A 22,709-nucleotide genomic window follows, 5' to 3' on the forward strand; every position below is an offset into this window, starting at 1 on the left:
CTGTGGGGCTCCCTTCCTCTCATGGAAGGAAATTGATGGGGGCCATAGAGTGTGTGCAGGACTTTAGGTTTGATCTATGTGCAAAGTTGCACTGGTTTAACTAAAGGTATGTTTTTAAACTGATTTAGTTAAACCAGTGCAAACCCCTGTATGGACACACTTAATTTGATTTAAATCTGGTTTATAACTGGTTCAGCTTGCATTGGTAAATTGAAAAACACCTCTTTAGTTAAACCACTGCAATGTCTGTGTTTAGGCCAGACCTGAAGTACAGGATCTTATGAAGTGTGTAAGTCCCATGTCCCACCCACTTTTGAAGAGACAGTAGTAATGAGATTCTGGGTTTTTAAAGGGCAACATTGTTTCCACATGTGGGAATCAAAATGGGCACATATGATTATTAGTTTGTGTGTGTGGCTTTGTTAACTTGATAAAATCCAAATTGTTGCAGGGTCACACAACTGGTGCCCAGCGACTACTAGGATGGGGACTCTATAAATACCACAGACAGACAGACAGAAATCTGAATAGATCTAACATGTCAGCTGAACATTATGCTCATTGGTTTACATTGGGGTAGGACACCCATTTTGCTTTTTCCTTCTAGAAACAGAATAATAAAAGTTACCTTTACCTACAAGGTGCACTTTATGAACAATTTTAACTCCAGGCCAAATTCAGAGTCAGAGACTGATCTCAGTTACACTGGTGTAAATTTGGAGGCATTCTGCCTTCACTGAAGTGCCTTAGGATTTATGCTGATATAACAGAATCAAGAATATGGTCTTCAGAATCACTGATGTCAGTGGGTTTGCAGCAGTGAAAGTCAATGTAGAATCAGGTTATAATGTTACGTTGTATGGCATCTTTCATACCAATATATTAGAGTATAAATAATACAATTGTGGAGATTGCTGAGAGGTACAGCTTAGGCAAAGAAGAAAAGAGATACGGAGCCGAAGAAGTTTTGCTAACACGAATAGGTCACCATATAAATCTTCTGATTCAGGTATCATAGAGTCCGTTGCCAGGGACTTCTTCAACAGTGAAGTGACAATGGAAATTCTTACTCAGAGTGAAGAAAAGGAGCGCACTGGGGAAAAGGAGCATGTGATATTTCTTGTTCAGCAGAAGGCTAAAAGGCCAAAGAGAAAAACCAAAAAGACAACAAATCCAGAAAGCGGAGACTCCCACAAAGATAAAGAGGTGCAGTAAATCATGTATGGAAATGAGGGAGGTTTACTTCCAGTTTTCTGTGCCTGTCCGGTTTCTCTTAATTTACAAGAGATATTTTTAAGGCAAACAATCCACACATTCTCCCTTTCAGTTTAGAGCTGGATTGAGGATGGTGAGTCTGAGTCTATCTTGCTCCTATGTAAAATGAGGGCAAAGTGGATGTATTTCACGGAGGTGTAAGGTCTACACCAGGTGCAAGGCAGTGGGGCATCAGGCCTGTAAAGCTCTGGATAAGTCACAGGTTAGAGTTCACGTCTGAGACTGAATAATCAATTAAATAAATAATAATTTAAAACGATGGGATATATTGTATTTGAGAAAGAGCACGGGTTCATGTAATTAAAGACGGCCTGTGCACAATGAAGCAAAGTGAAGGTTATATGTGCAACCTTAGCTTTAGCATTTCCTATCTTTTAAGTGCTTAACAATTCAGCCTTAATGTTTTCTTAATATAGTGTGTTAAAATGGACTGTCTGTATGAATCGTTCACACACAAACATTCTCCTCTCTTTGACTGCTGCTCTCCAGAAGGCACTAGACGTAGCTTTTCAGACAACGAAGGAGAACTATTCTGCTCTCTCGTGCTGCCCAGAAAAGAAATCCCACTGGGATATTGTGAAAAGTGTTGTGAAATTTGGGAAAGGTGAGTGTGCTAACCTCCGTTACAGTGATCATAATGAGATATGGGGCTCAGCTGTGCAGACAAATGGACACATTCCCAGGAGGACGGCAGCCTGTTGGATATAAACACTGGAGGCAGTAAAACAGTCCAGATGATATCACTGATTTATGTACGGATAGCAGAGTTTGGACTTGGTGAGAGGTTTTCTTGTTTAAATATGATCAGACCATAATTTGCAATTATTTTATTTGCCCCAGACGCTTTTCTTCATTTTCATTGATGTAACTTGATGCCTGGGTCTCTATACTCATTGTGGGACTTTTATGATGTTTTTTTTCCTGTTTAAATTATTTTAAAAATACTATAGTGCAATGGGACTGGCCACTCAGCCATAGGGGCTGGACCTAGGGCTACTGGGGGTGCTACTGCACCCCCTGGCTTGAAGTGGTTTCCATTATAGGCAGGCTTTACAGTTTGGTTCACTGGTTCTCAGCACCCCCAAAAATTTTTTGAGCACCTCTGCACGCAGGAGACTGATAGAAGCATGGAAAGGCTTTCACTTATAGGGGTGTTTTTGCGGCCAATGTGAAGAGACTTGATCCCAGTCTACTGTCCCGGTGTGAAGTGGCCACACCAGCACAACCTTGCAGGCAGGCTCTGAAGAGAAGTCAAGGACTGGAATAAACAGGAATAATTAATTATCTTCCTACTTTGGCAGGGTCCCACCCAGGTCAGCTCTGAGGTACTGTTGGGTAGATTATTTTACTGCTGCCCACGCTGTACCTGTTCCGTGGGTAAACAGAGGCCCTCATTCTCGAGGACTGTGAATATGGCACCTTACAGCATGTCCAAATTCATACGCACTGAAAGCATTGTGAATGAGTTTAATGATCATGGCAGTGAGGCAGTAATGCCGCTTTAGCCAGGTACAGTAGGGGCAAGGGCTGTGCACACTCTCCGTATACCGCTCTGCCAGCACACCGCTCTCCTGGCCTGTAACACATTGATACTCCAGTCTAGCTACTCTCATAAGTCAAGCCAGCTAATTGTGCAGCAATTTTTAAAATGTGCACTGCTGGTAACTAGGATGAAACTGCCCATCTTGTTCGCCTTTAAGTCAGGATTTGAAGAGGTGAAAGGCTAATGTGCTAAGCTGCTCCCCCGCCCCCCCCACTCCCACTCTATTCCCAGCTGTGTGGCGGTTATAAATGTCTGGGAGAAGCTGTGTGGTTCCAGTTTGAGCTCTTTCACTGACAACTAGAAAAACAGGCCATTAGTCACACTTCGTCATCTGCAGGATTCTAAGCACCCCTTCCAATTACTGCTGCTGCTAGCTGGCCAAACGCATTGTTGACAATGTTTCTCTGTGCTATCCAAAAGGTTTTGTTATGAAAAAATGTCGTACCAAAAATGACTGAAGTAGCCTTCAGCATTACACAGTGCAGCTTTGTATAGCAACGGTAAGGGTAGTTATGGTACTGTGGCCAAGCGCTTTGTCAGCATTTTCTTCACAGACGCTAGTTCAGGGGGTTAATAGATTGCCCATAAAACACTGCTGTGGGCAGAAACTTGGCCTCTGAGGTGACTTTTCTGTTTGATAGCGACTTTTTTTCTTTAATTTGGGAAATTAAAATCCATTTGGCCAGTGTTCATTTGTAAGTGACTGTGAGGAAGCAAAGAAGCTCAAGCAACACACTTAGACACTCAATTCTCCTGTTCCAGCGAGCGAGGGCTTATGTTTTAGTCAAGGAAAACAAAGCACAACAGACAGTTTGGTCCACATTCTCAAAGGTATTTTGGTTCCTAATTTCCACTGATACCAATGGACACTGAGAGCCTAAATACCTTTGAGGCTCTGGGCCTTTTTGTCTAGATGCAAGGACCTGCTTTCTCTCAGGCAGTCTCTGACTTCCTCTTCATGCAGATGCCTTTTTTGGTTTGTGCCTGGAGCACCTATGTAAGACTGTTGCCAGGATCTCTGCATTTGCAAGGGACAAGGTAAAGTTTCTGCTTATTGTCACAGGGATTAAGTAACGAAGTTCAGCCTATTTCAGGCGATATTAAAAACCTCATCATTAGACTGTGCTTCTCTCCATATTAAAATAGATTAGAGCTGGTCGAAAGATCTTGGATAACATTTTTTGATGAAAAATGTCTTTTTGATCAAAAAAACTGTGAAAAAATTTCCATGTTTGTTGAAATCTTTCAGGATTGTTGAAAGTCTGACAACATACATATTTTTGTTTTTTTGGACCAAAAAAAAAATCCACAATAAACGTTGATGAAACATAAAAAATATGTTCATCAAGGCTTTTCACAGAAAATAAAGATACGTTTTTGACCAACTGTACAGCAGAGTATGATGGACTGAGGGCAGTGCTTAATTTATGCCAGGGCTGAGCACCTCTCGGCTTGCTGCATCAGTTATGAATGTAAAAAATTAGCAAATTAAGCACTGACTGAAGGGGAGTTTTCCAAAGGCAGAAAGGGCATGTATGCTCCCAACTCCTGTTAACATTCCATGGAAGTTTGGTGCCCAGATTCCATTTGTGCCTTTGAAAGTCTCCCCCTTATTCCTTGTGTTTGTTTTTTTGCAGGGAACCTGTCACATACTTTTGACCCAGTTTATCCAGAGAGGCTTTGGGTGGAAGAGAGAACATTCTGCAATGCTTTTCCTTTCCACATTGTGTTTGATGAAGAAGTAAGACAGCCTCCCTGGTCGGAAGCTTGTAGCTAAAGATGTTATGGCAGAGAAAACAATCTAAGGCCTGGATCCTCAGCTGCCATGGACGTCATGGAAGCTGGCGTTAGACTGATTTACAGCAGCGGAGAATCTGACCTTAATTGTTCTCTCTCTTGCCTTATGTTGGAAATGAAGGAACATCACATTTTGTCTTGATATTTGCGTGTGTATAATTAAAATTAGAATTGACAAACACCTGCCGTCTTAGTCAGCGTTCCCACTGGCCAATGGTACGTCAGGACGGTGTGCCTGGTACCCTAGGGGGCACCCATTGTCAACCACCACGAATCTCTGTGTTGGGCTCTCCTGCGCCATTGCTGCCTGCCTCCCACGTAGCTGTGCAAGAAGTACTACTTAAACTGGGCTAAATACTGCTGAAGTTACATCATTTTACCCCATTGAAATCTATGGATCTGGGCATACGGATGAGTTCAGATTTGCTCCCAATGACACCTGTGAAAAGATCTGACCTTATCTGTATGCCCAGATCCATAGACTTTGCCCCACCCTCAGCAGCTGTGGAAATGCTAGGACTGCACATTTCTTGAGCTCCTCTCATCTCACCTTGAGTCGTCCCAGCCCTAGGTCTCTATCCCCTCCTTGAACTCCCTAAGTTAGTTTCTATTGGGCAGGGGTGGGGAGTGGGCTCAGACAGACTCAGGCTAGAAGCTTGGACTCTGAATGTGTGACTCCGGATGCTACCCTGAGCAGTCTTTCTTGAGATATCAAAGCGGTAGCACCTGGTCTCAGACTAGTGAGGGGCTGGACACATATTTACTCAATCCAAAATTAAACAGGTTTTAAAATACCTTCTCCCCTCCACATTCCTTTGTTTTTGAAAGAGTTTTTAGCTTTAACCCAGGTTTATGATTTTCCTTCCTGTCCTTAGCTAAGGATCAAGCAGGCAGGTGTGAACATTCAAAAGTTTGTGCCAGGACTACGGCGACCAGGGGGCAGAGTGGATAAATACTTTACTGTCGTCCATCCACAAGTTACCTTCACCATTTTCAGCATAAGGAAATTTATCAACAGTCAATTTGTCCTCAGAGCACACAGAGAAATGTTGCCTGACTCACGGAGAAACCAACCCATGCTGAAGCTCCGAGGTACTAACTTACGGCTGCTTTTTACTGCTGCCCAGAGTGTGTGGGGGATACCCAGGCAGAGAGGAGTAGTTGAAAAGCCTGGAGGTTGAATTTTCTTAACTATACTTTTACTTTTGGAAAACTGGGCTACGTGTCCCTCAACTAATGGCTAGAACATGGTTTATCAAATCGGTCATAATGTGAAGCAAACCTTAGGGAGAGTTTCTCTCGTAGGCCACTTCCTGTCCCAATCAAGCTCCCAGTCAATTTGGGACCATTTAGAAAAGCTGGACGAGCACAAGTCCACGGGGCCGGATGCGCTGCATCCGAGAGTGCTAAAGGAGTTGGTGGATGTGATTGCAGAGCCATTGGCCATTATCTTTGAAAACTCATGGCGATCGGGGGAAGTCCCGGACGACTGGAAAAAGGCTAATGTAGTGCCCATCTTTAAGAAAGGGAAGAAGGAGGATCCTGGGAACTACAGGCCAGTCAGCCTCACCTCAGTCCCTGGAAAAATCCTGGAGCAGGTCTTCAAGGAATCAATTCTGAAGCACTTAGAGGAGAGGAAAGTGATCGGGAACAGTCAGCATGGATTCACCAAGGGCAAGTCATGCCTGACTAATCTAATTGCCTTCTATGACGAGATAACTGGCTCTGTGGATGAGGGGAAAGCAGTGGACGTGTTGTTCCTTGACTTTAGCAAAGCTTTTGACATGTTCTCCCACAGTATTCTTGCCAGCAAGTTAAAGAAGTATGGGCTGGATGAACTGACTATAAGGTGGATAGAAAGTTGGCTAGATTGTCGGGCTCAACGGGTAGTCATCAATGGCTCCATGTCTAGTTGGCAGCCGGTGTCAAGTGGAGTGCCCCAAGGGTCGGTCCTCGGGCCGGTTTTGTTCAATATCTTCATAAATGATCTGGAGGATGGCGTGGATTGCACCCTCAGCTAGTTTGCAGATGACACTAAACTGGGAGGAGAGGTAGATACGCTGGAGGGTAGGGATAGGATACAGAGAGCCCTAGACAAATTAGAGGATTGGGCCAAAGAAATCTGATGAGGTTCAACAAGGACAAGTGCAGAGTCCTGCACTTAGGACGGAAGAATCCCATGCACCGCTACAGACTAGGGACCGAATGGCTAGGCAGCAGTTCTGCAGAAAAGGACCTAGGGGTTACAGTGGACGAGAAGCTGGATATGAGTCAACAGTGTGCCCTTGTTGCCAAGAAGGCCAATGGCATTTTGGGATGTATAAGTAGGGGCATTGCCAGCAGATCGATGGACGTGATCGTTCCCCTCTATTCGACATTGGTGAGGCCTCATCTGGAGTACTGAGTCCAGTTTTGGGCCCCACACTACAAGAAGGATGTGGAAAAATTGGAAAACGTCCAGCGGAGGGCAACAAAAATGATTAGGGGACTGGAACACATGACTTATGAGGAGAGGCTGAGGGAACTGGGATTATTTAGTCTGCAGAAGAGAAGAATGAGGGGGGATTTCATAGCTGCTTTCAACTACCTGAAAGGGGGTTCTAAAGAGGATGGAGCTAGACTGTTCTCAGTGGTAGCAGATGACAGAACAAGGAGTAATGGTCCCAAGTTGCAGTGGGAGAGGTTTAGGTTGGATATTAGGAAAAACTTTTTCACTAGGAGGGTGGTGAAGCACTGGAATGGGTTACCTAGGGAGGTGGTGGAATCTCCTTCCTTAGAAGTTTTTAAGGTCAGGCTTGACAAAGCCCTGGCTGGGATGATTAAGTTGGTGATTGGTCCTGCTTTGAGCAGGGGGTTGGACTAGATGACCTCCTGAGGTCCCTTCCAACCCTGATATTCTATGACCTTTCTAAGGCAATATGCAAGGCTGGGATTTTTGTAAGCACTGAGCACTAGCCTAACTCTGCTCCCATTGAAGTTTTACTGTAGAGATTAAGTGTTTTTTTTAAAATCCTGCCCCTAATGCTTATTTACAGCTAGGGTGGCTTCTTTTTGATTCCAGCAGTTTTTACTGGCATCCAGGCTCATATTTCTATGAAGACCCTGGATGCTTGTAAAAACTCCTGGCAAAAAAGGGAAGAAGAGCCAATATCATTTGACCAGCCTGCTCTCCATGGATCACCAGCAAGTGCTGTGCTGGTCACCAGTGTTCCACAGCTCATGAGCCACTCAGCTACAGGTCACAATGAGAGCAATTTTTTAGGAATATCCTTTTGTTTCTTTTTGCTTCACGCCCAACCATTGTATATTCCACAGTCACATAATAACCCTGGCTTGTGCATGCGGACTCTATGTTAGTTTATAAAAATGCCCAAGTATTTCAGGATTTCCCCCAAAGTGTCTCAGTGTGTTGGGGAAAGTAATACTGCACGTGTCTGAAAAATTAACCGTAGCTGAATTGTTTGTTAATTTTATCGTAGACTCATGTATAGGCTGGGAAAGCTTTCAGGCAGGGAATATGTAGGGAAGTAAATCAAAATGTGTTGGAACTGCTTCATGTCTTTCTATTCAAAGGACAAATGATCTGGATGGAGTCCATACAGTGCATGATGTACCTGTGTTCACCAAAGCTCCGCAGTTTAGAGGAGCTGGAGGAACAAAAGATGTACATTTCTGACATTGCACAACATGACACAACAAGGGACCTCATTCTCCTGAACCAGCAGCGTCTGGCAGAGATAGAGCTGTCCAACCAGCTGGAGCGAAAGAAGGAAGAGCTCAGGATCCTCTCAAAGAACTTAGAGGCTGAAAAGAAGAAAACAGAAACCTTGCTGTATTCCATGCTGCCGAAACATGTAGCCAATCTGCTCAAGGAGGGCAAAGGTGGAAGCAGGTACTGGACTTCCATTATCACTTACACTCTTCAGGTTCAACTAGTGTGGCTGGCCTTAAAAACTTTTCAGTTGCCTTTATAATTGAGTATTCCATGGGCATTCCCTTCCCCAGTCACTGAATAAGAAGCTGCAGGTACCACCACTACCATTCTCTAACCCCAAAGGCAAAATTGTGCAGTTCTGAGAGGGTGAATACTCTATGACCAATCAAGAGCAGGGCTGGTTTCACGTGAGGGTAAGATGTGCACTTGTGGATTATATGTTCTTTTGATTTTTAACCTGGTAACTACTAAAACAAGAAAGGTTGATTTCATAAGCCCCATGTAGCAAAACACTTAAGCAGGTGCTTAAATTTAAGCAGGTGGTCAAACATTTGCTGCTGTATGAGCAAAAAACATTTGCCCATGCAAATCAAATAGCCATCTAACACTGCCTTTAACTTCTGGCATCTGCCTAATTTACATGCACCAATTTAGTCTGTGCCTCTAAAGCTGAACTTCAGAACTTGACTGCACAAAACTGTGAACTTGAATTTAGAGTTATTTAAACTCTTCACTGAAAAATGTATATTTTTCAAAACAAGGTGTAAAAGACATTCTGGGTCCAGTCCAGCAGTCTTAACGGGAGAGGGCTGTTCATAGTCACTGGGGTATTTGCATAGCTTTATAAGAGTACATTATAGGAACCATATTTTTTTAAACCACAGCTAATGGATTAGAAGAATGTTGCAAACAGATAGAAGATACAGCTGAAATGTGGCCAGCTATGACAGTATAGCTTTAAATATTAAAATATTCAGGCTGGGATTTCAGTGGAGCCTTCTGAAGTCAGGTGCCCACATCCCATGGAAATTCAATGCAATTTGGGCATTTTAGGTTCTTAATTTTAGGCCTGATCTGATGCCCATTGTAGTCAGTGGGAGTCTTTCCACTGAGTTCTGTGTGCTTTGGCTCAAACTAGTCAATAGGATTTTGGTTGGCAGATTACAGAAATCTATTGTCAACTTTTATTATTGACGTAGTCAATAACAGTGGATGCTTTTATAAAGAAATATGCATCTCATATCTGCTTTCTCCCTCAGGGGAATTTAATTCCTGCACGATTCTCTTCAGTGATATAGTGACATTCACAAATATCTGCTCAGCCTGTGAGCCTATCCAAATCGTGAACATGCTGAATTCAATGTATTCAAAGTTTGATCGATTAACCAGTGTTCACAACGTGTATAAAGTAAGTGTTTCTGTTACTTGTGTTCAGTGCTGTTCTTTACTGTACTTTTGTTTCCCACATTTGCTTTTGTTTGCTTTTGTTTCCCACATTTTGTTTCCCACAATTCTAAAGAGAGGCTAAAATGTAGAAGAATGGTTATCACCACAACACGCAATTTGACTTATTGTCAAACTTTTGAAATGAAAATTTGGGTGAGCATCCCACCTCCCTACTCTCCCCACCATGAAGATTCAGGAACTGAGAGTTTGTCACTGGAGAGTTTATAAAGAATATAAAACTAATGAAAAAAGATTTCATACACAGCTAGGCCCTAGATTCATCCCCAGTCCTGTGACATGATGAACGAATCCAACCCCCAGTTACTTCAATGGCAGAGCAAGGCACTCAGCACCTTACAGAACTGGGCATTTTGCTTTCCAGTGAACTCAACAGGAGCCTTTCTATTGACTTCAATGGGCTTTGAATCAGGCCCTTTCTCACTACTGCATTCTTTCCCTTGTCTGTCAGGTTGAAACAATAGGCGATGCATACATGGTAGTTGGAGGAGTCCCAGTGCCTATTGCCAGTCATGCGATAAGAGTGGCCAATTTTGCATTGGGTATGAGAACTGCTGCCAGAGAGGTGATGAACCCAATCACTGGAGAGCCTATTCAGGTATGAAACAGGTGAACTCAGTTTGATACAAAGTACTGCACTTAAGTGCTTTGCTGAATCACAGCCTAAGTGTATGAGTAGCTTTAAGCAAGAGTTTAGGTCCCATGCTGTGTTTGTACAGTGCCTGGCTCAATGAGGACCTGGTCCGTTACATTCTGAGGTGCTACGGTAATACAAATAATAATGCATTTATGTGCTTTGCTGAATTTGGGCCTTTAGGCCTCAATCCTGCATGGTGCCGAGCACTAATCTGGAATCTAGCAAAGCACTTAGGCACATGTTCATTGAGCAAGTCCATTGGGATCTGCTGTATCTTTATTGGCATTTGTGTCTGTACATAATTAGCAAGTCAGTTAATGGCTCCCGAACAAGAACAAAAGTAGTTGACTCGGATTTATTCCAACCTTGCCTCTCCTTTGTCTGAGCTGCTTAACACAGGGCAGGGCTGTGGCTTTTTTCCTGTTAGTGAGAAAGTATAAGCCATTTTACAAATCATTACTGCACAACTATAAAAATGCAGTGTGAACTATTACCAAAAAGGACCAATTCCTAATCTAGAGGAGGGAATAGTATTGTGGAAAGAAGAATGCAGGGCGTTGTCTATAACCAGTTTTTATTAGTATTTTCTTTGACAATAATTTACAGCAAAGCAGTGAGATAACAGCCAGTCTACAGAGGACAAAGCTAAGTGTGGGTAGATTGAATGACGTATGTCGTATGCGTAGAGGTAAGGTTTATTCTGAGACACTGATGCAACTTCCATTAGGCAATGGGCTACTGTCCATTGGTGAAATTTAGCCCTTTGCATGGGATGAATTTCACCCTAGTTGAGCGGCGTGCATCTGTTCTCTGGTGGAAGAGTGCTCTGGTTTGTTTTCTTGTTTCAAGTCTTATTACAGACCACAAATGCTGGTAAAAAGCTACACCTTTTACACTGGTCAACGGTTAAATCCCTTTGGGTATATTTTCAATATGATGCTACTGATGGGAGTTGTACCAGTTTAATTGCCACATGGCAGGTTCAGGCTTTACCTAGTAAGATGCAAGATAAAGTTCAGCCCTGGTGTGAACAGGTGCCAATTTCCCACTGAAATCAACAGGATCCTGTGCCCACTGTATGCCTGGATGGAACTTGCCCAGCTATCCACCCAGTCTGGCAGTGCCGGAAATAGAAGCGTGCTATACAGAGAACAGCAGAAGATGCGGCCAGTCCTCCTTCCATTTCATTGTTTGCTGAATTGTAATATCAGCTCCTTTTTCTGGAAACCCGTAAGACAATTTTTTAGACTTGCTGTACCTTAAAAGCAGAGTTTCCAAAATATACTACACATATTGTCTTCAATGGTCTTTCTAGCACAGCTACTTAGTTCCCAGAATGGGGGAGAGACTGCTCAGTGCTATCCAATGGGGCGGTGGATGGGGATGGGCTGCTGACATCTTACTGATGATCGCAATGAAGAGCCAATATGATTTTCAAAATATCATGTTGGGTTTAAACTGACAGATCAGAGTTGGGATCCACACAGGACCAGTTCTGGCTGGAGTGGTTGGTGAGAAGATGCCCAGGTATTGCTTGTTTGGAGACACTGTCAACACAGCTTCTCGGATGGAAAGTCACGGACTTCCTAACAAAATCCATCTCAGCCCAACAGCGTTCAGGTAATGTCAAAAGGTTAAATAATAATGAGACCCCAAACAACCCAGAATTCTTTTCCTCCTTCTCTTCTGCTTATAGCATTAATAACACAAACAGTTTCTCTCTTGGACGAGAGCCAATGTAGGCATAGAGCACCACTCCACTTAGCTCACAGTATTTTTCAATCTGGAAACACACATGATAAAGTTTCATTTTCACACTTACTAATAATCTCAGAACAACACTGAGGGATACACTTTAAATCTGAGTGCCTAAACTGTGATGCAGCGGTGCCCTTTGCTCAAGCAACACCCACACAAAGTGCCTGTTTACAAGCACTTTGCACATACAAGGTTTGATTGTGGCATATAGTCACAGCTCTGCAATGAGAGCGTGAAGAAGGTGCGGTCCCCAGCTAGGAGCTTCTTTTCAGCCACACTGCCTCTCAGAGCAACAAGTAATTTACATGAATAGCTTTTTAACATGGCAACACTTCCTGCCCCAAAATAATAAATAAAGAGTCTTACCTTTCGTTGCTACCCCCAGCAAAATTCTTGTGGTATTTAATGACAGCTTTGTCTGAGTAAGAGTTGAAGGATTGGGTTGACAGTCAACATAAATGTGATGTTATGGACCATAATCATAATCCAGTCTACTCTCTTCTATGCATGAAAACCAAAGAGGTTCACAATCAAATAAATACCTGAAGTCCCAATCCACTTGCATTACCCAAATACCCATCAGGATTTTTATGCATTCAATCCAAGAAGATTTTCCTGCCAGAAACCAACAACAAGCAATTTGTGGGATGAAGATATTTGCTTGTTTTAATGTAACACAGGAGAGATGCTATCAAATAAGCTAAACAACTAGGGGATGTTTAACTCTGCATTCTGCATTCCTGATACAAATTCATGTGTGGCTTCTAATTAAATATGGAACTTTGGAAACTCTCGTGATGAACATTCTCCATTTGAAAGACTCAAAACGTCCCACCCTGTCAATAATTACTGTAAAGAACAGTTATAATCTGAAATGTAACTTTATACAAATGACACTCTCTTAACTAAACAGAACTGCTCCGTATACAGTACATCCTCAGGAGCTCACTTGCTAACTGTACTAACCAAGTATATTCTATTCCTTTTCGTACTGGAGAGCTAACCAGTTTTGGTAGTGGGAGCTGGATTCCTATCTGACTCATGCATCATCAACAGATTTGTTACATTTCAGCTTCCAAATCTTTATTACTGGTGATGATGCATGAGCCAGAAGAGCAGAGGCTGAGTGTGCAGGATTTGCACGGAGGGAAAGGATTTACTTGTGAAGTGAGCACAGTTGATTTCGAGCCACAAATATTGACCCTCACATTATTTTCATAGGGTCACTTTTCTGTGTTTAACTGCACGTTATGTTAACGGGGAACTTTGCCCACCATGGCCAAAGATGCAACTGAAGACAGACTGGTTAGGTCCCAATCCTGTGACATGTGCAGTGGATGGGCAGGCTGCTGCCCCTGGGCGAAAGTCAGGTGGGGTTCTACCCATTGAAGTCAGTGGCGTTTTCTGGGATGCAGCTGGCTGCTCAGGCACTACCCATTGCAGGACTGGGGCTTGAGTACCTTCCTGTTCGGAGAAATGTCTTGAGTAAGTCTGAACAATCGTTTAACATTTAAACAGCGCCGCTTCTGTTCTCTACTTTCCCAGCGTAAACAGCCTTTACAGAAGAGCGTCTAAGTTAGGCTCTGATTGCGAATATTCATGTGTATAAAGTTAAGCATGTGCGTATGTATTTGCAGGACAGGGGTCTAAGCCTGATGCTCCTATGTAAAGGCCAGGGGAAAGCACAAGATATAAGAGAGGCTGTTCACATGATAAATATCTGCTCATTGTGACATCAGTGAGACTAATCATCTGTGTCAAGCTAAGCATGTGCAAAAGTGATTGCAGGTCAGAAGCTTAGCCTCTAGGCCAACCCTAATTAGAACAATGAACTTGTGCTTTGATAGTGTTGTTCTGTTTACAAAAACAGCACTAAAAATGCATCCAACCCTACAAATATTGTTCTGCAAAATTTTTCCTTCATCCTTCTCACTCCAAATCCCCGCCTGGACTTCTTTGTCCTAATGGTTGTCCCATGTCTTCCATTGTGCAGATATCTACAAAATCAAGGCTTCGAAATAGTTGAAAGGGGAGAAATTGAGGTGAAAGGCAAAGGAAAAATGACCACCTATATCCTGAGGCAGAATCTATATGCAACTGAGAATGAAATCATGGGGAGAGCAGAAAAGCAGCACTCCAGTCACACGGATCAGATGGGTAAGCTAAGAGAAATGTCTTAATCCAGATATAGGATGCACAATGACATTTCTCTCTGATCAACATAAAGCTCATACTTCACAGAGAACACCTTTGCCTCCTGCAGTACACATACATCACATATTTATATCCTTGCCTTAGGTTAGAAATCTGTGTCCTCAAACTAACGTTTAATACAGCATCTCAAACAGTTATTTAGTCCCATAGGGCCTGATTTTCAGAGGTGCTGGGTACTTGCAGTTCCACTGATGTAAATGACAGTTTTGGTGCTTAGTATCTCTGACAATCAGGCTTAAGGTCAGCACAAACTACATTTTCTAGGGAATAACTTTAAACTGACAATACATATATGACTAAAATACAATTATTTGTAACCAAATGTAATGGACGTTGTCTTTATATTCTTGAAAATTATATTATAACCTGCTCAATTCAACTATGAAACAAATAATCCAAATTTTCTTCATTAGAAGCCCAAAGGAAAGAACCTCAAAAAATTCAGTAATTTACATCATTATGGCCAAGTATCTTTTTTTTTTTTTCGTGTGTGTGTGGCTGCTAATGAGGACTTCAGATTTAAGATTCTTGCCACTTGGAAGTGAGATAATAGGGCAGGGGTGGGCAACATCTGGCCCTCCGGATGTTTTAATCCAGCCCTAGAGCTCCCACTGGGCAGCGGGATCTAGGGCTTGCCCTACTCTGGCTAAGGAGCGGGGTCAGGGGCTTGCCGCACTCCGCATGGCTCCCGGAAGCAGCAGCATGTCCCCCATCTGGCTCCTACATGTAGGGGCAGCCAGGTGGCCCTGCATGCTGCCCTTGACCCAAGCGCTGCCTCCACAGCTCCCATTGGCCGGGAACTGCAGCCAATAGGAGCTTCAGGGGCGGTGCCTGAGGATGGGGCAGTGTGCAGAGTCGCCTGGCCACACCTCCATGTAGGAGCCGGAGGGGGAACATGCCGCTGCTTCTGGGAGCTGCTTGAGGTAAGTGCCACCCAGAGGCTGCACCCCTGAGCCCCTCCCATGCCCCAACCCCCTTCCCCAGCCCTGATCCCCCTCCTCCCCTCTGAACCCCTCTGTCCCAGCCTGAAGCAACCTCCTGCATCCCTAACCCCTCACCCCCAGCCCCACCCCAGGAACTGCACCCCCAGCCGGAGCTCTCCTCCCTCTCCCCCTCACTCTAACCCCATGCCCCAGCCCAGAGCCCCCTCACACACCCTGAACTCCTCATTTATGGCCCCACCCCAGAGCCCACACTCCCAGCCAGAGCCCTCACCCCCTCCTACACCCTGACCCCCAATTTCTTGAGATACAATTTCCATACCCGATGTGGCCCTCGGGCCAAAAAGTTTGCCTACCCCTGTAATAGGGTGACTTTTAAAAAATAACGTTTAGATGCTATAATAGTGATGGGAACCAAGAGTTAATTTCATCATGAAACAAGCAGCAAAGAATAATAATAGAAATAGAGGAGTTACAGATGGCAAATACCTAGAGGTTAGAGATGGACCTAGATCTAGGCCTTAGCTCTAGAAGACTGAGTAGTTAGAAATGGAAACACAGTCCCTGCCCTGAAGAGTTTGCAACCTAAATAGACAAGACAGACAACTAGGGTGACAGACAGCAAGTGTGAAAAATCGGGACAGGAGGCGGGGGGTAATAGGAACCTTTATAAGAAAAAGCCCCAAATATTGGGACTGCCCCTATAAAATCGGGAAATCTGGTCACACTACAGACAATGGACTTGGGGATAAAGGTGTAACCTATAAGCAGAGGGATTAAGGTGATGGCTGGCAAATGTTACAAGTTCTTTTTAATCATTTGGGGTTTTTTAAGTGAATATAGAAGGGTGGGGTGTGAGGGCAGAGGGGAGAGTTAATAGTTGCAGAGGAATAAGAGACCAAAGAAAGGGGAGGGTGGGAAGGGGAAATGGGCAGCATAGAGACAAGGCAAAGTGGGGAACAGGGATTACAGAGACGGACGTTACAGCAGAGGACTGGGGAAGCGGGAGGGAGCAAACAGACAATTAAAAAGGACCCATTAATGTTTTGAAACATGACTTAAGCAGTAGATTCAAATTGCCATCTCCTCTCCCCAATTATCACCAAAATGGCACCACTGCCTCTTGGGAAAAGTCTCTTTTCCTGAGCAAACACTCCAGCCTGGGACGTAGAATGGGAGCAGTCCCATGGCTCACACTGCAGTGTTTGTTTGAGCAGAGGACTTTTCTCAACAGAGCCATGCACTGTTCCCATTCTACTGTCTGCTGCCCTGGCTCCTGCAAGTGGGAGCCAAAGAGAATCCATGACTAACACAGCTCAACCATCACAGGGAGTGGAGTTAGCTGCAAAATAAGCTTGTCTGTTTGTCTTTACAAAGCCCATCAGCTGAATTGTTGTTTCTGTGCTGCGGAAACCATGAAAAACAAAACACAATGAAAAGGAGTACTTGTGGCACCTTAGAGACTAACCAATTTATTTGAGCATAAGCTTTCGTGAGCTACAGCTCACTTCATCAGATGCATACTGTGGAAAGTACAGAAGATCTTTTTATACACACAAAGCATGAAAAAATGGGTGTTTACCACTACAAAAGGTTTTCTCTCCCTCCACCCCACTCTCCTGCTGGTAATAGCTTATCTAAAGTGATCACTCTCCTTACAATGTGTATGATAATCAAGGTCGGCCATTTCCAGCACAAATCCAGGGTTTAACAAGAACGTCTGGGGTGGGGGGGGGTAGGAAAGAACAAGGGGAAATAGGTTACCTTGCATAATGACTTAGCCGCTCCCAGTCTCTATTCAAGCCTAAGTTAATTGTATCCAATTTGCAAATGAATTCCAATTCAACAGTCTCTCGCTGGAGTCTGGTTTTGAAGTTTTTTTGTTGTAATATCGCAACTTTCATGTCTGTAATCGCGTGACCAGAGAGATTGAAGTGTTCTCTGACTGGTTTATGAATGTTATAATTCTTGACATCTGATTTGTGTCCATTTATTCTTTTACATAGAGACTGTCCAGTTTGACCAATGTACATGGCAGAGGGGCATTGCTGGCACATGATGGCATATATCACATCGGTGGATGTGCAGGTGAACGAGCCTCTGATAGTGTGGCTGATCTTATTAGGCCCTGTGATGGTGTCCCCTGAATAGATATGTGGGCACAGTTGGCAACGGGCTTTGTTGCAAGGATAGGTTCCTGGGTTAGTGGTTCTGTTGTGTGGTATGTGGTTGCTGGTGAGTATTTGCTTCAGGTTGGGGGGCTGTCTGTAGGCAAGGACTGGCCTGTCTCCCAAGATTTGTGAGAGTGTTGGGTCATCCTTTAGAATAGGTTGTAGATCCTTAATAATGCGTTGGAGGGGTTTTAGTTGGGGGCTGAAGGTGACGGCTAGTGGAGTTCTGTTATTTTCTTTGTTAGGCCTGTCCTGTAGTAGGTGACTTCTGGGAACTCTTCTGGCTCTATCAATCTGTTTCTTCACTTCTGCAGGTGGGTATTGTAGTTGTAAGAATGCTTGATAGAGATCTTGTAGGTGTTTGTCTCTGTCTGAGGGGTTGGAGCAAATGCAGTTGTATCGCAGAGCTTGGCTGTAGACAATGGATCGTGTGGTGTGGTCAGGGTGAAAGCTGGAGGCATGTAGGTAGGAATAGCGGTCAGTAGGTTTCCTCAGACTCCCTCCCAGACTATGTAGACTCCCTCCTCAGGCCCTACACTCCCAGCACTCCCAGCTACCTTCGAGACACCACTGACTTCTTGAGGAAACTACAATCCATCGGTGATCTTCCTGATAACACCATCCTGGCCACTATGGATGTAGAAGCCCTCTACACCAACATTCCACACAAAGATGGACTACAAGCCATCAAGAACACTATCCTCGATAACATCACGGCTAACCTGGTGGCTGAACTTTGTGACTTTGTCCTTACCCATAACTATTTTACATTTGGGGACAATGTATACTTTCAAATCAGCGGCACTGCTATGGGTACCCGCATGGCTCCACAGTATGCCAACATTTTTATGGCTGACTTAGAACATCGCTTCCTCAGCTCTCGTCCCCTAACGCCCCTACTCTACTTGCACTATATTGATGACATCTTCATCATCTGGACCCATGGAAAAGAAGCCCTTGAGGAATTCCACCATGATTTCAACAATTTCCATCCCACATTCAACCTCAGCCTGGTCCAGTCCACACAAGAGATCCACTTCCTGGACATTACAGTGCTAATAAACGATGGTCACATAAACACCACCCTATACCGGAAACCTACTGACCGCTATTCCTACCTACATGCCTCCAGCTTTCACCCTGACCACACCACACGATCCATTGTCTACAGCCAAGCTCTGCGATACAACCGCATTTGCTCCAACCCCTCAGACAGAGAAAAACACCTACAAGATCTCTATCAAGCATTCTTACAACTACAATACCCACCTGCGGAAGTGAAGAAACAGATTGATAGAGCCAGAAGAGTTCCCAGAAGTCACCTACTACAGGACAGGCCTAACAAGAAAATAACAGAACGCCACTAGCCGTCACCTCAGCCCCCAACTAAAAACCCCTCCAACGCATTATTAAGGATCTACAACCTATTCTAAAGGATGACCCAACACTCTCACAAATCTTGGGAGACAGGCCAGTCCTGGCCTACAGACAGCCACCCAACCTGAAGCAAATACTCACCAGCAACCACATACCACACAACAGAACCACTAACCCAGGAACCTATCCTTGCAACAAAGCCCGTTGCCAACTGTGTCCACATATCTATTCAGGGGACACCATCACAGGGCCTAATAAGATCAGCCACACTATCAGAGGCTCGTTCACCTGCACATCCACCGATGTGATATATGCCATCATGTGCCAGCAATGCCCCTCTGCCATGTACATTGGTCAGACTGGACAGTCTCTACGTAAAAGAATAAATGGACAAAAATCAGATGTCAAGAATTATAACATTCATAAACCAGTCGGAGAACACTTCAATCTCTCTGGTCACACGATTACAGACATGAAAGTTGCGATATTACAACAAAAAAACTTCAAAACCAGGCTCCAGCGAGAGACTGTTGAATTGGAATTCATTTGCAAATTGGATACAATTAACTTAGGCTTGAAAAGAGACTGGGAGCGGCTAAGTCATTATGCAAGGTAACCTATTTCCCCTTGTTCTTTCCTACCCCCCCCCACCCCAGACGTTCTTATTAAACCCTGGATTTGTGCTGGAAATGGCCCACCTTGATTATCATACACATTGTAAGGAGAGTGATCACTTTAGATAAGCTATTACCAGCAGGAGAGTGGAGTGGGGGGATAGAAAACCTTTTGTAGTGGTAAAAACCCATTTTTTCATGCTTTGTGTGTATAAAAAGATCTTCTGTACTTTCCACAGTATGCATCCGATGAAGTGAGCTGTAGCTCACGAAAGCTTATGCTCAAATAAATTGGTTAGTCTCTAAGGTGCCACAAGTACTCCTTTTCTTTTTGCGAATACAGACTAACACGGCTGTTACTCTAAAACACAATGAAGATACTATGAAAGTAGGCACCCTACTTTGGTCCAGAAGCAAAACTCTTTGCACCTTCATTTGCGCACGTGTCATCTGACGCAGCTTTAGGCCACTGTCTTATTTAGCTTATGAAATATTGAGAGATGGTGAATGTCAATGACCAAAAAGGGAATAAATGTGATCCCACTTCACATGTAACTAGGTGAAAAGACAGATTGGTTCTGGCAAGAGCTAATTGTTTTGAACTTTGGGAACTTGAAAACTACCACAGATTTATGGCGTCCTCCTAGATGTGTGCCACCATTAGTCAGCACATGGTAAACAGCAGAGACTACGCACGCTATGCATTCTGGGGAGACAGTTAGGGTCAAAGCACAGAAAATGGAGAGCAGTTAAGGAACATACCCACTTGAGTGCCTAATTTGCACATGCCACTGTGGTACCTGCACACACCAATGCAGCCAGACCACTGTACATACCTTTTTTGTGAGTGCAGGTGAATTTCCAGTTTTCAAAAATGTAGCCCAGAAAGTCTTCCCTTCTCCTCTTCGCACTTTCAGGCCTTTGTTTCAAAGCTCCTCTTCCTATAAATGCCTAATATAGACCATGCACATTATCACACGTGTGGTCTCTTTCCTCCCCCTTCTTGTAGAGGCAGATGCTCTGGGAAATCTAGCCAGCAAGACTATTGCTGTTATGAAATACGCTGACAGCCAGCAGCTGCTCACCAGCAGCAGCCTTGCATATGGTGAGTACATCAAGGATTTGTTTCAAAATACTCCTGCTACTTTATTTCACATAAGGAGAGGGGAAGATGATCCAAAACAGTCTGCTGTCATGTCTCATCGGCTCACCATGGTGATTAGTGACATAGACCATGTCCACACTGGGGATTTCAGCCTTTTGTATTGAGGCGGCTACGTGACTGAAAACCCCTAGTGACTTGCACTGGTTCAGCTTTCCCCTGCTTGCAACTGGAGTAAACTGCACCGGTGCAGACTGTAGCTTACAGTGGCTTTGCTTGTCTACACTAGGGGTTTGTACATGTGCAGTAGCTGTCCACTAGTGTTGTACCCTGGGCAAATCACTGTTGTAAACAAGGCCTTTGAAAATCTAGGCATAAATGTAGTTGAGTCATTGACAGGCCTACACAAGGCAAAGAATCAGGATTTACAGCTTATGCAAGGTTTAAACACAATTCTTGCAGCTAACCCAGATCATCACAGGGTTTGAGCAGTATTAAATTGTGTTAAAGCATGTTCTATTCCAATCTCAACCTATGTTAAAGCAGCTTCAATAACCTGATTTGGCCTCATCCACTATGCCTGGCCAAACACTGTTATAACTAGTTGTATCCACAGCTTTATTCATACCCTGATGATGCTGAAGTACAGCTGTTAAAGCAGTCACGTTACTGCACTTTGTGCAGACAGAGCCTTCTGCTGTCACGTTATAGGGGGGTGTCTCTAATCAACAGTACAGCTTTTAGTGATGCCATACAAATGTACCTTGCAGCCACTACCTTCATAGCCATTTGCATTTCAGCATCCTCACTTTGAGGAGCAAGAGAATTCTTCCTCCCAGATGGAGCTTTGTGAATCTTTTTGTTTTCTCCTCACTTCAACCCTCCAATCCTCTTTCTGAGCCAGAAAGACCTCCACTAAGGACTCCACTGTTATTATCAGAGTTACGTGGAAGGTGCTCCCAGGTTATGGTGGCAGTCTGCAGTACAAAACCCTATGACAGACGGATTGACTAGCAGCCACCATGCTCCTAGAACATAACTTCCCAGGCCTGACTCACTGCTTTTAAACTGCTGGAAAGATGGGTGTGGAGTGGTACAATGCATGCCTTAGGGATTTTATCCTCCTTCAGCTCCCTTTTATCCTGTGCTCTCCTGCTAGCCACCTCACGCTCATTCCCTGACTCCGGGTATGTTCCATTTCTCTTTTATTTTCCCCATCTCTCCACCAGTTAGTTGAGCAGGTTTTAGCACTTTGACTTAGAGGTTTTAGCTCTTGTTGGTGCTTTTCTTACACAGAAGTACAGAACTCAATAAGTATCAAGTGACAATAGAAGTTCAGAAACAAAATAGCCGCTCTGTCAGATAAAGCAGAACTGAATGCATCAGCTTTGCCTGTGAGAATATCTGCTCTCACGGGACAAAGCCAGAGTCTAAGAAAGGGTATCAGCAATTTTGTCAGTGTTTCCTCCTGGGATGGCTAAAAAGCTGGCTCTGTTCACAGCAGGGGACTCCTTGGCGATTTCACTTATTTTTTTCTTCACACCTCTTTTTGTTCTCACTTGTTATCTCTCAGAGGCTGAAGCCAGGCTGTGTAATGGAGAGCACACAAAGGGGGATGCGGAACAGCAGCTTTCAGATCAGATGAGGACACAGCACTTTAGCGACGGCAATGCCCATTCTAGGTTCTGTGTTTTGTTGTAATAAAAGGAAAACAAGGAACAATAAAAGTCAGAACATTTGTTATCAAGCACTGTAATGAAAGATAATAAAGTTTCATTCCTGATGTTTAGCAATTCAATCCTGTAGTAAGAACGGTGAATTCAGTGCTTTTGCTTTCAAGGGAAACAGTTGAGCTTTTGTTCCTTATTAAAAAGTAATCTAATACTGTCTGTGTCCTCCCCAGTTGGCTCTTAATTTAAAAATGTGATATTACCGAGGACACAGCAACTGCACCTTAGATGAAGACAGCGCTCTGGTTGCTTCGCTTGTCAATAAGACTGAGTAGCAAATTTAGTCAAATAGTATTTTGTAATATTAACAACTACCCCATCATTTGACAAAATTTATAACCTACCTGAATACGTACACAAATCAAATCCTT

At 43.8% G+C, this 22,709-nt stretch overlaps 1 protein-coding gene across 1 annotated transcript in view; it reads left to right on the plus strand.

The window, feature by feature from the left end:
• The window catches only part of LOC102931425 (guanylate cyclase soluble subunit beta-2), a 32,802-nt gene extending 10,468 nt beyond the window's left edge, over positions 1-22,334 (plus strand). The window contains exons 6-16 of the mRNA XM_043545668.1: positions 1,010-1,206; positions 1,765-1,879; positions 4,456-4,559; positions 5,491-5,707; positions 8,189-8,497; positions 9,557-9,738; positions 10,246-10,392; positions 11,897-12,051; positions 14,183-14,346; positions 20,516-20,611; positions 22,182-22,334. Coding sequence (XP_043401603.1) covers positions 1,010-1,206; positions 1,765-1,879; positions 4,456-4,559; positions 5,491-5,707; positions 8,189-8,497; positions 9,557-9,738; positions 10,246-10,392; positions 11,897-12,051; positions 14,183-14,346; positions 20,516-20,611; positions 22,182-22,309 — 1,814 coding nt within the window. The 3' untranslated portion in view covers positions 22,310-22,334. The remainder of the gene's footprint in view (positions 1-1,009; positions 1,207-1,764; positions 1,880-4,455; positions 4,560-5,490; positions 5,708-8,188; positions 8,498-9,556; positions 9,739-10,245; positions 10,393-11,896; positions 12,052-14,182; positions 14,347-20,515; positions 20,612-22,181) is intronic.
• Positions 22,335-22,709: the final 375 nt, after the last annotated feature.

This window comes from Chelonia mydas, chromosome 1 (assembly GCF_015237465.2).
Source record: "Chelonia mydas isolate rCheMyd1 chromosome 1, rCheMyd1.pri.v2, whole genome shotgun sequence".
Lineage (NCBI taxonomy): Eukaryota > Metazoa > Chordata > Testudines > Cheloniidae > Chelonia > Chelonia mydas.